Below are 15,313 nucleotides of genomic sequence, written 5' to 3'. Positions count from 1 at the left end.
TTTTGAAAGCCATCTTAAAAAAAACCCTTGAAAGTTCAGCTTCAAGTGCTGCTCTCTGATGAAAGCCCCCAAAGTTCATATTCACCACATTACTAACTCAAAACTTAGAGCATCCTTTATGTCAGGGTTCAACTCCCTGAGGTCAAAAGAAAAAATTCTAGTGAGAAAAAGCAAACCCCCCCCCCCCCCACGCACATTTGTGGTACCAGGGTCCAAAAGGGATAAATATATTAGGACCATGCATATACACGCATACATGTTCTGGCATGTACTGATTGGTTCAAAAAATTCTCCAATGAAATGTTTATGAGGTACATGCATGGTTAAGTAGTAGCTTGAGTATTAGAATAAGAAATATTTAAGAATAATCTTGAAACTTACATTTTCTGGCATGCCAGCATATATACAAGAGAATGTGGTAAAATCAATTGAAATGTATTACATTGGAAATAAAAGAGAAATGTATAAAAAATAAATTTTAATACACCAATGAATGACACACATCATAACACTATATATATAAGAGATACTTCACTTCCACTCACTTGCACCGGAAATCTCTCAGGTAAATTTTTTCAAATTGCATTTTGTTAAAAAATAAATATGCATACATATTTCTACACAAATATATTATTTTGACCGATTCAATTCCAAAACATTTATACATAGACATGCACATAGACTAAAACGTGAATGAAAATAAATAAAAAATAAATAAAACTTTCAGTAATTATTGCTAGAGAATGCACCTGGTATCAGTTGGACTTTATCACAGTCGGAGAGGAGCATCATCCGGAATGTTGAGGTGAAGGTATTGTGCGATGAATATCCTGAGTATTTTATTCAAATCGTTTATAGTCGGATGATGTAGACAAGTTCGATCATCACTTTCTTTATGCCAGACTGAAGGGAAAGGACTCGGTATCAAGTGCACTATGGGAACTCCTAAAGAATTAGAAAAGTATAATGGCTAAAAATACTAAAAAAGATGTTTTTTATCAGCCAATAAAACAGTGAAGGAAAAGACTTTCTGTATAAAAATGCTGAAAGGAACTTCGAAAAGAACAATTGGTAGTCTCCACTGAGAACTAAGACCTGGTCCCCTTGCAATCGAGGAAGGATTGTACTTCCTATATTTAGCGGGGAGAGATAGAGACATCATTTCTCTAAATAAATATTTTACTGTTAAAGTAATAAACTTTTGATAATATGTGATTATGAGGTTACACAGATCAATCAATTGCTTCATGATTGACGCCAAATTTCAAGCTGAAATTCGATTAAATGAATTAAAAATAGAATCCAGAAGGAAAGCTGAATTATTTAAGTCTACCATACCTCTGATCATGAAAGGAACATGATCATCCTCCACATGAGAGTATGTAGAGCTGGCTTCGAAATATCGCCCTTCTCTTCTAGATCGGCCAGGCTGTAGAAGCTTAAGACGTAACAGTTCTTCCTCTAAAGAATTAAACAAATTGTATATATGCATACATGAATCATTTGATTAAATTAATCATAATCAGAAAAATAGATCTGTAGATGATCTAAAAAGCATTAATCATTATCATGAATCCTGCATGAAAAAATATTTTGAAATTTTCAGCAAATATTGGATCTTCTCTTACTAAATATGTTTAAATGCAAGTAATGTGATGAATTAAAATAAAAAATTACTATTATGCAAAACAAACGCTTTTTAATGAAAGCCTCGAAACTGTACATGTTTATGTGTAATGTTTCAATTTCAAATAAAATTCAGTCTCTCCTTTTTAACACTAGAATGACGAGAATTTCTAACTACCTACAACGACAGATAGCAAGCAGTCATTTCGACTGCAATAGGAAAAAAATCAACACAAATTATTTTTTTTACAGAAACTTCTTAAAACAGTACTTATTCAGTTTCTCTGACTTATTTTTGCAATAAGCTCTTGTTTTTTTTTTTGTTTTTTTTTTTTTTTTTGTACAAAAAGGCTTGTTATGACAAAGACTAATCCATGTTTTGTTACTTTAAGAGGTTGGACTAATTTTTTGAATCCCTGTCATTCATGGCTTCATTTTCCCTTGGCAGTCCACTCACAAGGTCTGGATACATGTGAAAAAATTCACAAAGAGATTACTCGTGCGGAATGAAAAACTGCAAATAGCCGCAAAATTCTGAGCAATGTAAAACACATACATAAGACAGCTTTTTGATGCTGATCGCATTGTGCACAGAATGAATTCTAATATTTTGTCGAAAATATCAATGACACTCATTATTATTTAGTAGAGCAATAAAATTTCATAATTTCTCTGGCAGAAATTTCCTTTGTCTGCGATTTCAATTTTGTGCGTGTGTCTGTGTGGTACTCAACACCTAGATTTTCTCTACTTACCATACCAACTGTAAAATTATTATTTTTGCTCAGTTGAAGGTATGATATGTGGTAAAATAATGGTTCCCCATCATCCAGCTAGTGAATTTATAGTGTGAAGAAACAAAAAATGATAAGAATCGTCTCACCCTCTGGGCTGGAGCCCTGTCCATGGGTAAAATCATGAAAAATGAATATTGTTGCACAACATTGTACCAGCAAATGCAATGTAGTAAAAGCGCAAAGATCCATAGAAATGCTAAATATTTATGAGGTGAATTTCATAAAGTGTGCCTTTGAATGGTATAAAATAGGTACTGGAGTAAAGCAAACGACATGACAGAATATCAATATTCACATAAGAAGACTGCCCATTTTACCATGTTTCGCAATCATAAGTTAAATATCTCTATAGCAGTCAAAATTATTGCTACCATTGTTCTACACAAAACTTCATTTTACCACTAAACTAAGAAACCTAGAACATTTATATTTCAGGAATTTAAAGACCCTTAACAAGATGAGAAAATCCATTGAAATTTCACCAAGCTTAGCTAAACGGTTTGGATGTAATTGCATGTCAAAGTAGCTTTGCAGTCAAGATGACCACTTCTGTCATTCTAGTGTTAAACCATAGAGTTTGTATGCACACATCAACTCTAAAAGTAACCAAATATGATGTTTCCTTTTGTTTATATGGACTGATGGTTTATGTAATGGATAAATTGTGGGAAATTTTTATAACAAGTGCTATGATAAGTCTCAAATGTTCTTGCATAACCACTATTTCATATGTTTTACTTTTAATCTAACTTTCGTTTTAATGGATCGATTGGGTCGCTACAATGAGATATGGCTGTATATTTTTCTTGAAAGAAATTTTAAGCAGGTGTTTGAATATGGAATGAAGTCTGTTTCAAGCCCGGATGAATAGGTTCCATGCAGTTATAAAGAACTGTAAGAGGTAGGCTGACAAATTTGAAATAAATATCCAATGCTATTGAGAAAAAAAAGTTCAAATATTCATTTCAACAAAAGCCATTAGCATCACTTTGAATGTGAGCATGATTGCAAATACTTTGCTAATTTACCACCGAGATCAATAAATCACTGTTGATGTTATGGAATACAATTTCCGTATTGAGCACAGCGCCCTCATGTGGTAATGTTGACTACTTGTCAGCTGCTATTTGGCTGTCGTACCAATCATACATTTGTAACTTTGTAGTGTTATAATCCTGCTTTACTTTATTATGTGTAGTAAAATATTTATATTATACATAATGTGCATCTATGGATTCTTTCACCAATGTTAAGAATCACACGGGCCGACAAAATTATTTTTTTATGGAGTTTACATAAATTAATTAAAAAAATTTTTTTTTATGCCGATGTAAAAATGACAAATTTTTTTGTTCCATTTAACATTAACATTTCAATCAGTAATTAGTTTTAAGGGGTGCTGTAGCTCAGGCCAATAAGATACTCGCTTACAGTACCAAAAGATGACTAGAAGTGTTGTGAGTTTGATACCCGATTTGTCGTTATCAGAATTTTTCTAGATGAGAAGGCACAACAGAAACAGTGATATCATGATGCATTTCTACCACAGGAAATCCAGCCAACCCAAAAAAAAAACAAAAATACTGAACACTGCTATTCTGATTCCACAATAAATTGTGTTCCCAATTTTGAAGCAATAATGTGAGCCAATCTCCTTGTTAAAAAGTCTTGCTGCAAAGAGTAACAGGCCTACAATGGTACCAATATTCAATCAGTACACTTCACTCCTCACAATTTAAATATAGATGGCATTCGATACGTCTGCCAATCCAAGAATAAGGTTGAGCTTTGTGATGATTATGTAATTCTTTCTATCAAGGTTTTAAAAATTTAAAATTTTGATTTTGAACACGATTGCACCAGCTATGGAAACTTACCAGCATTCACAAATTTTGAGTGTAAATCATAGGTGTCTACAAAATAACTGTAGAATTTGGGGTGAGCCATACCAATCAAATCAAGCAGCACCATCACATCCTGAAATTTAAAACTGACATTTTAACATACATAACTGATATAGTATGTTTGACTTACATATAGCCAATGAAATTTCAATGTAAGCAATAACCATTAATGAACACCAAAAATAGGAAACCCTGACATAGAGTTGCAGCTTCTAGATTTTGTATCTTAAATGTTTTTTGTTTTTGTATATCAATCAACATAATAAATTACAAGGTCATTTGATAGATCAGTACATAGTCTATGATAATGTGGCTATTTTGTCACATGTTTATTTTTAGTCACTGGCAAGTGGTTAGAGGTTATATCAGTTGTTTATCTGAATCAATCAAGTACCATGATTTGCAATTTTATTACACAAAAAATCAAACGAAAGGACTTAACTACTTATTTTGGTTCCTTTTTAAATGAACAAACGAACACAAGTGGTGCTGCACAATTGGGACAGCCTGCTAAGGTCAAAAAAGTATTATAAAAAAAATCTATAATATGGGAATGGTAAAACAGACAGACATGATCACTGACAGTCTCAAGATGGTTTGCGCTTTTTGGCAAAAGAAATTGGTGGCTTCAAAGAGCATGATAAAGTCAAAATCCATAAAAATCATTGAGAGAAAGAAACAATATGGAACTAGAAACCCCCCCCCCCCCACCACAAGCTATCATCCACTAAAAAGTAACAAAAAGCATGCAACACAAAAACAATTCATAACACACACACAAGCCCCTACCTCACAGATCAATGTCTCCCACGTATCTGCTGTTGACGAGCTTGCCATATTTGCAGCTTCCTTCCTGCATTGTATCTCACTTGATACGATTACTGGCCAACCAAACTATGGAACAGTCTGTATTAAAATTTTTTTTTAACTGATAGGCCACAGTCTGAAAAGTAACAACTTCCCACAGAGGTCTTCACAAGCAGAAAGATTACACTTCATAGATTACGAGATAAGGGGGTTACAATATTTTTTTATGTGCAACACATATGCATATTGTCTAAATTACCTGTCTACGGGGAAGTAGACACAATTACTGGATAGGCTTATACATATGTTAATGCTTTGAAAAAAAAAGTAATTATTCAGTCCCTATAACACACTATTTGATACATCAAAATTGTCTGACCCAAGATTCCTTTGATAAATTGTAGAGAGAAACAAAATAATACCATTCTGTCTAGATATGAAGCATATTCTCTATCAGCACATTTGGCTTCCTCTTGGAAGGGCTTTCGCTTATTCCACTTCTCGGCTAGATGCCTTGATCCATAAAGAGAGTCAGTACGGCTCCAACGTTTGAAGGCTTCTTCACCATCAAAAAATATGAACTGCAATGTCACATCTTTATTCTGAAAGAATTCATGCTATTAAAATCATTAAATTGGGAATCATGTTAACAAATACGTTAACAATTTTAAGTGCTAAATTCTAATTTTTTTAGTCATTGTAACCATCTAACACAGGGGTGTGTGAACAACCTCTTGCCCGATGGGCAGCCTGCCAAGGAGTTCCATCTAGCCTGTGAAAGGTATTCGTGACAATCCTGATTTCATGCAATATACCGTAAACCCAGAACCCAGACATGGCCCAGGCTCTATAAATGGGAGGGGGGACATAAGTGCTGTACCCTGAGGGGTCGGGCTAAGCTGGGAAGACATGCAATATACTAGACCAGGTTAGTGTGTCACACAAAATGTCATACTAGACCAGGATCTAAATTTCTGGGTTGATTTCTAACAGCTGGTTAAAGACAAACCCTGTCCCAGGTGAATTTTAAACCCAGGCTCCACACAGCTAAGTGTTAGTGACCATGTGACTGACAGGTGACATAAGCAGGGTGTCAGGATCAAATGTTCCTATATTTTCAACTGGTTCATACACTTTACAAAAAGTTTGAAAGAATGAAAGAGGAATATAAATTGAAAGCAACACTCAAAAAGTTTTTGTAAAACAAATCAATGCACTACCACATGCGCTCCTTTGTTTGACTGTGTTCTGATGCTGGTTGATGGACCTCAAGAAATGGTTATAAAATTTATTAAAATAAACTTATTTACTAAACATAATTTGAAGACAGCTGTCTGTGCCAACACACTATAGTGATGACACGCAAAAGTGTGTCGGAGTTTTCTCACCAAATATTGGTGGCCTATGCTATGCCTGGATAGAAAATGATCCAATGACCACATTATGTGAAATTGCTCACCACACATTGATTTTGACATTGTTAAAAATCCTTTTAGAGATTTTCTGAGCCCCCGATTTTGGCAGTTGTGCTAATTATTAACCTTGTTGGACACATAGAATATTGCCTCATCTGAAAAATGATTTTGTAATGGAAATCAGGTTCACCACTTTAAAAAAAAAGCTGACATATCCACAGAAAAATTCCCACGTTCTCCTATGGTGACACCTCTTTGTTTGCTTATAATAATGGCAGCGTACGTAATGATACTTTCAGAAAATTTGTTGTCAGACTCACACAGCTGGCAGTCAAATTTTTATAATATCATCCTATGTGACATTATTGATTTTTTATCATTTGAAATTAGGGACACTTAATCTGGACACCCTGTATTTCTAAAAGATACAAGTGACATTGATATTTAAAGACCAGACACCTCGCTTCACACTTCATAGAGATATCTAAGTATTCCTGGAGGATAGATGCATCTGCAAACTCAAAGAGCTGCCAACAATCCCACGAAAAGAACTGGCCAATCCAGCCACTGAATTTTCACATCCTTGTATTTTTTTAACGTCCATCCTAAGTGACCAAAAAGATCCCCCCCCCCCCAACTTTTCTTCGAGAACAATCACGAAATGTGGTATAACTCTTTCAGCCATGTCTGTGAAGGTCATCAAGTTCTTTTTTGGCAATTGGATTTTGTGATCAAGAATAAAATACAGGGTGATTCAAAACTCAATGTACAAACTTTTAGAGAAGGTAGAAAACACAAAAACAAAACACAATAAAAAGACCAGTACAGAATCAATCACAAAAAAAAATCGTGCATAACTGTGGATGGTAAGAAGTTTGAGCGCTTGTTGTGAAACTTAATGTGTGCACGTACTGTCCTTGTGTAAAGTATCGCTAAATAAACAGTTTTTCCCCCCATTATTGGCTTGTCATTTCTGCACCTTCATTTATTTTGCAGCTGATCAGGTTGGGGTTTCTGGTCATACATTCCTATGTGATTCTGTGTTGTTTTTTCTACCTCCCCTAAAAGTTTGTACGTTGAGTTTTGAATCCCCCTGTATATAAATCAGCTTTATAATGACAATAAATATATATTATACATGTCAATGCAAATGATTTTATCTTTGTGAAAAAAAGAAAGTAAGAGAAGAGAATCCATAGCCTTACTTGTAACGAAGAGTTTTTGAGCCAAGGATTCAAAAGTCTAGCTGTATGAATCATCATGGCGCAAGGAACAGCTGAATCTGTTGCTCCCAGAAAAACAAATTTGTCATTATGAAGAGAATCATAGTGGCAAGCAATCACCAGGTTATGGCAAGCAGTAGGATCATGAGTAGCAATGATGTTGGCAAACTCTTTTGTGCCGTGAGGTGTGCGATCTGAGAAAACATCTTGCTCAACTTTCCAACCCAAAGCATTCATTTCTCTTAAAATATACTAGAGGGGAAAAAAACATCACATGTTTAAAATAATCTTCCTAAAACAAAAAAGAAATATAAAATCAGTTCCTTGATTACAAAAAAAAATTGTAGTATACTATATTTCAGAAGTTTTAAAACAAACTTAACTTCGTGAAACGTATTCAAAGGCAACTTTTTATTCGATTTCTATGAAATCTAGATACAAAATAACATTTTCAACTATCATTAAACAATTTATGAGTGACATCCTATAGTGAGGGAAAATTAAAGATTTAGAAAAGTTGACAACCTTCGGTTCATGATCAGTTACTTTCAGTGTGAAAATTCATAATTCTGCTATAAAAAAAAACTTTCGTAAGGAATCTAATTATCCCATGTACAATATACATTAATATGATCACATCGGAACTCCAAACTTTTGATAATAATAGCTGATAGATAGCTATATATATATAAAAAAACACTCGGACATGCTGCTGCATTCCACTGATTCAGTCATTAAGGGAAGTTAGAATGCACAGCTGTTCAATGAGGATTAAGATACCCCTTTATGCCATATGTTAAGCGGTGCACACTATAGACCCCCCCCCCCCCCGCTAGCAATTTTTTTTTTCTAAACTGATTGAAGAATTCTCATATATAAGTGGCTTAAATTTTTTAAAATTGTGCTGTGATCGGAAAAATCAAACAGAATGCTGTTTCTCACATAAGAAGGTATTTTTTTCATTCTCCCAAAAAATGAACCTTCTGCCTTTCCGAGTCTCAGTTTGTCCTAGCCAGAAGTATGCCATATGGTTTGGACTTGGACAAGCAAGGAAATGCAGAACAACACTGCACAGGCTCTTGTTGATGCACAACACTTGAGCTATGAAGAAAGACTTGATTTTTTGAACATGTTTACATTAGAAGAATACAATTTTGAGAAGAGGGGATATGATTAAAGCGTTCAAAACCTCAACAGAATGAACCACAAGTTATTAATATACTGTCAATGGAGTGTTTCAATGAGAGGACACCAGTATCGATTGGTGACGGACAACTCCAGTTTGTTGTCGCTTGTGTTCCGTATTACGGACCATTCCTGCATTTTAAGTTCCAAAATTTTTTATACATCTGTTCCGTTTTTTCAATGATGGTTATTTGAATTTGTAATGTTTACTAAATTTGTGAATAAACAGCACTTTTATATATTTCTAGCTATAATACCCGGAGATGCCTGGGTTTTTTTTCAATGAGGCTTTTTGGATCACGTGTTATCTCTTATCCCCCCCTTTCTTTGAAGGACATATAAACCATGTCTACGTTAACCAATATGGTGACTTCGAGTGCCACTCATGAAAGAAACACATCTAGATTTAAAGAAATGCAGAAATTAATATTTTTTTCTCTTTTTTAAGGGCACTAGGTATTTTGATTTCCCCCATGACCTTCAAGTTATCAATCTGCCTGTTTCTGCTTCAAAAAATGCTTAATTAAAGCTGCAGAATTTCTTTGATGTACTTTACAGGACCGTAATTAATTTTAAAACATCCTAAACTATATGAATTTATGCAGTTGAATATTAAAAGACAATACAGACACATTAATTTTCACGCTTAAGATATAAATAAATGGTTGAAATCAATGTTATTGCATGGATATCCAACTCAAAAGTAGGTCCGGCTAATTATTTTATACTTAATTTTCTGGGATTCGTCTATCTCTAAGCGAACTCAATATTTAAAAAATTGAGAATTTGATACAAGATGAAAAACTGAACATCTTTTTATTTTGAGCTATGTACACTATGTAGTCATGTTCATGAGCCATAGAGAAAAAAAAATGTGTGAGGTTGGTGGGCTATGAGATAGTCATCTTATTTCCCTATTGCATACGTAATAGATGGAAAAGATATGCCCTACTTGGCTACTATGACTCCTTATACCTCTAAGTGAACTCAATATTTTAAAAATCGAGAATTCAATTCAATTTTGTAATATTACTGATGTGGCGGAAATCCCACTAAATTTACGAATTTATGCAGTAAAATTGGCAATTTTAACACCAATTTCTATGGGGATCATCCTTTGCCTGACCCTCAAAGTGATGCTCATGATGGTTCTGAGGTCTATTCAAAAAACCTCATTACTGGGAGGATTCAAAAGAGTGACAAACCATTATGAAGGCATATACATGTGCGAAACCCGAAATGCATTGCTGGGAAAACCATGGTAACCAAAGTAAATGTTCCAAAAATGATTGTTGAAGCCCAAAAACCATTGTTGCACAACAGTTTTTTACCAATTTCGGGCATTTGCCCTCTCCGACAAACTTCTAAAGTAACCTATCGTTCAAGTCGGGTCCCATTTGGTATATATGCAAAATTTGGTGACGATCAATCTAAAATTGTAGATTTGTATAGAGAACACACACACAGAACGAAAGAGAAAAATCAATTTTATATAAATAGATTTTCTGGGTTTCATATATATCTCTAAGCGAACTTAATATTTAAAAAAAATCGAGAATTAAATACAATTTTTTAAATTATTGATGTGGCGGAAACCCCCCCCCCCCCACTAAATTTCTGCATTTCTACAGCAAAATCGGCAATTTTAACACTGATTTTTATGGGGATCATCCTTTGCCTGCCCCTCAAAGTGATGCCCATTCTGACGTCTATTCAAAAAGCCTAATAACTGGGAGGACTGAAAAAGTGGCAAACTATTACAAAGGCATGAACTATTATCCGCGTATAAGGAAGAATATTTCTGCCATAAGAAAAAATGATTAAGACCCCCACACCATGTTTGAACAACTAATCTATGTAATAATCCTACATAATACGTCAATGGGAAGAACGAATTAATGTACCTGAAAATAGGGTTTCGAGTTTAGATTAATGACAAATCCCCTTCAACCTTTGGGTTCTTGAGCCTTATATTATCATTACACGAAGGAATTTCGCTTAAAAATAAGTTTTCCCTAAGGTTTTAACTAACTTTGACCTTATATCCTCTTTATTAGATTTCATTCTGGTGATCACAGCTGGAGAACAAAGAGAGAGGCTAACTTATAATGAGCACATACTTTCGATTATTATTAGCCCTGGGATGATGAAATTTGCTTCATTTCCCAAATGATTATTATTATAGGATATGAGCAAAGTACCCCACTGATGTATCTGGAGGAGATGTGCGGAAATGACTAATTAATACTACGCAGGTGCTGAAGATACATTCTTCACCCCCCCCCCCCCAATATTAATAATGATGACAATCATTTAAGTTTTTTGATGGACAGATTCACAAGTCAATAAAAACTGATTTTATTTTATATACTACCAGCTATAACACTCTTCACCGAAAAATTTGTAAGACAAAGCATTTGTTAGCCGAGGTATCACTGTAGTTCCAGTTATCATAGACTGTGGTAAATAATAGCGGTGAATGTGAAACATCTGTTGTTAGAATATATTAGAATTGGACAGCATATTTCAATGGGAAATTAATATTTTCATTAAAAAATTTCATGACAGCATTTCAAAGCAAAGCACACGTGACATATTAACAAGTATTAATGAAAGAGATTCTTGAACTGAATATTAGTTGGGAAATAAACAAAACCACAATGAATGCAATGGAAAGTTCTCGTGTCACCTGTCTGACTATTTCATGTCCCTCGGTTCCAGGCACTCGTGGAATTAGGATTGAATCCAAGGTCTTGTTGAAATCATCGTAATGACTGTTGTGTGAAGAGCCTATCACACGCAAAAGACCATCATCTAAAGCTTTGACTGGATGGGCCCACTACATTGAGAGGAAAAAATATATTAAAAAACATCAAAATGATCTTAATTACTCATACTACAAAGTACTTCCCTAAATAGAGGCCTTGGAAAGAAATGCCATTTTGTGTTAATAAGATTGGCCAATTTCCCCTTTTCTTCCCAAGGCTGTTATAACCAGGTAGTGCCACCTCTCATTATTCCATCTATGCCAAAAAAAAGTGCAATGGATAACAGATCACTTTATCCAAGTTCAGTTAATCTCTTGAACTGAGGAATATGAACGAGGTGCATGTGTGGTTTAATAGCATTAGTAATTATAATAGGCTTTACAATGGCATTTGAATTTATTGAATCAGTTAGCACACGCACAAAAAATTTTGAAGGTTGCTTTTTTTTTTGCTCCTTATACCCTATGTTGCATTGTTTTAACAGCCATATTGTTACCCCTTTCTGGCAATGTGTCGGCGATTTATTTCCCAGGCAAAGAAGACATCCAAAAGCACGGCTGTTTCACTCTTGGCATTTCACTCCCCAAACTTTTTTCACTTTGATTTCAGATGGTTTTCTTAAAAAAGGAAAAAAACTGCCAATACATTGTCAAGAAGGATTATACTATAGCTGTTCCATTCTCTTAGTTGCCATTGCAACCTGGTGCCCGAGACTTGTCCAGCACTGCTCCATGGGTTAAGCTTTTGGTCACTTATTGACCTGGCAGATTACCCTCTGGGTCACTCTTTTGGTCATTCCCATGCTTGTACACTCTAGGGCACTCTTTTGATCACCTAACAACCTAGTCCCTTACTCACTCTTTTGATCACTTGTAACCTCTCTTCCAAATGTTGAGAACTGTTTCTCAACATTTGGAAGCCCATGGCCTCAGGTCATTTCTTTGGTAGCATTGGGAGTTTCAGCACCCGCAGTCATTGGTGAAAATTCTTGAAGAGCGGGTTTTAAACCCGCTTTTTCTATTTCCTATGTAAACGGAGCTATAGGTGATGGTGGCAAACATAGGGAGGCGAGGGTGCTATGTGCTGAATACAAGTTTCGCGCCTCTGTCTCCAGTGGAGTACAGCCTATTTTGCCCGGTTCAAGCGCTCCCCGGGTAGCGACGACCTACAACTCGAGCAACAAGTTTCCATATTGCAGTGATTATTGCATGAAAGATTAGTACTTACTTTTCCACCGGTAGATGTCCAACTCACGCCTCTGACAGGGAAATTTCCGAATAGAGATGTTTTTAAAAGTAGCCTCAGCAATAAACCTATTGGCAGCAGCAGCAACGGCGAAAACCGAATCATCCTCTTGCGAGTTATAGCGGACATACAAAATTCATATGAACCATATTCTAAGGGGATTCCTCAACGTCTACAGGCAACTTCTATGTAAATAAAATCTCCACTTGCCATTTACCACATCATGCACGAGGTTCGAGGTCAAATTCATACATTGCCCTCCCTACACGTGAACAGCTGAAAACATTGTCTTAATCCCCGGAATATAAATAACAAATAAACTTTACTGCTATCTACCGGCGAAGATCGAAACTAAAAATTCATCGAGTTAGCAATTTCCGCCGTACCTAAGATGGCAATAGTAGAACTCTTTGAAGATAATCAGTTTCAGTGCACGCGGGCAAAGTGGAGTCGATGACTCAAACCTTCAAATCCGTCTCCGTCTGTGAGCACTTCCAACCGTTTTGCAAATTCCAATTCAATTTCTGTCGTAAATCGTGGTTTTGTTCACCTTTGCCATCATTTTTGGTGACAATTGGCAATTGCCAGTGTTGTTCCCCCACTGCTATAAGTAAAGCCTAGGGTGACCATACGTCCCGTATTTCCCGGGACAGTCCCGGTATTTTCTGTTTTTTTGGCCGTCCCGACTTTTTGGCAAAAATGTCCCGGTTTTTCCCGTATTTTACACGAAGCCTACTTGAATTTTTATTCTTTATTGAAGTCAAAGATTGACATTATTTTTCAACTCATAAATTATTTTACGATAATTACAACTATATATGAGAATATTAATCTCCCACATTTGTCTTGAACGTTTGTTTTTCGTGGAATACATTTTAATCCACTGCAATTTGCAGCGATGCATCATTAACCGCCATTGTGATTTATACCGTAATTTCAACAATATTTGGCAACTTTGTTTGGTTTTGGCGTTGTTTTTGGCGATAATTGGCGATGTCCCGTATTTTCCCGTATTTGGAATCCCAATGTCCCGTATTTCTCTCGAGGAAATATGGTCAGCCTAGTAAAGCCCCATAATTAAAGTGGATTCCCGTATGTTTACTTGAGAAATACAACAACACAAAAACATGACTTGTGCTGTCATCCACAAAAGCCGAACAAAAAAACTATTACTATTTCCACCAAAGCGTATTAAAGATTATTAATACGCTTTGATTTCCACACTATAGATAGCAGCAAATTCATGATGTAGGCTATTTTTTCACTGATAGAGCCGTCTGGACTCCAATATGACAACGAACATGGCGACCAAGGCCCGCCAATGGTATGTTTCGGACGATATTTTTGGTGCAGGCTGCCATCGATGTACAGCCGGGTTTTCCCAGGAGCAGGTTTGTACGGCACAAAAGTTCTACTCCTAGGAATAGGTGTTTTGCGCCGCGTGAACCGAACAGTATAATTTCACGTCAGCAGCAACGTGTTACATAATCACGCGCTAAAGCCGGGTTTTCCTAGGAGTGATACTTTTGCGCTGTGTGCAGCGTGAAAACGCTGATTGGTTAAAAACCTGAAATTCAGGTTTTTTTTTGACCAATCAGCATTTTTACGCTGCTGAAGAAACCTGCTCCTAGGAAAACCCGGCTTAACGCGTTTGTGCATCAGATCTCAAAATTGAAAAATTGCAGTTGGACTTTTTTTAATTCAACAAAACAAACACTTGGGTCGCCGTAACGAATGGTCGCATTTTTCGGAGCTCTTCAGCGTTAGTAGTATAACGAGAATCTACGGAAAAGCAGCGAATTGTCAGAATCTACGGAGAAGCAGCGAATCGTCAAATCTACGGTGTTTGGGTGTCCTGCTCGAATCTCATGTGGATAATGCATCGGCTTGCGGTCAACGAAGATTTCTTCTGATGGCGAAGCTTTCTCAACGTGAATCAGCGTGTACAAGTGTCAGTGTTACAGTACAGCCAAATAGTGTTCTCCCTGTGATTCCCCCAGTGTTTACGTCTGCCCCTTTTCCCTTGTGTTTTTCCTTTTCAGATTTTCTTGTTGGATCTATCCAGGTGAGTTCTATTCTTGTAGTAAGTGCTCAATGGGTTTGATTTGTCCTTTTGCAAATGTGGGGAACATTCATGTCGTCAGAGAACTGTGCTCTCTGGCAGAGGATTACCATGATTCCCTTAATAAGAAAGAGGAATTTGAAAAACTTGTATTTAATTGGTTGAAAATCAGTTATGAAGAGGGTAATTCACTGAATATCAATGATGAATGTGCTATAGCACGAAAGCTTGAGGATGTAATTGCTGTATATGTTGTCTTGTTGGAATCCTCTCCTAGTGAG

General features: G+C 35.9%; 1 protein-coding gene across 1 annotated transcript; it reads right to left on the bottom strand.

Moving 5' to 3' along the window:
• Positions 1–463: 463 nt before the first annotated feature.
• LOC149068770 (glutaminyl-peptide cyclotransferase-like) lies at positions 464–13,489 on the bottom strand. Its single transcript, XM_089250515.1, has 7 exons — positions 12,953–13,489; positions 11,647–11,796; positions 7,755–8,024; positions 5,557–5,736; positions 4,301–4,400; positions 1,339–1,461; positions 464–945 (listed from the first exon to the last, which is right to left on the bottom strand). Exons 1-7 carry the CDS (start codon positions 13,097–13,099, stop codon positions 770–772), a joined length of 1,146 nt encoding a protein of 381 aa, XP_089106641.1. The 5' UTR covers positions 13,100–13,489; the 3' UTR covers positions 464–769.
• Positions 13,490–15,313: the final 1,824 nt, after the last annotated feature.

This window comes from Pholcus phalangioides, unplaced genomic scaffold (assembly GCF_987345545.1).
Source record: "Pholcus phalangioides strain wild (caught in Gottingen) unplaced genomic scaffold, Ppha-v1.0 ptg000024l_1, whole genome shotgun sequence".
NCBI lineage: Eukaryota > Metazoa > Arthropoda > Arachnida > Araneae > Pholcidae > Pholcus > Pholcus phalangioides.
This window is presented reverse-complemented; position numbering and strand designations above follow the sequence as displayed.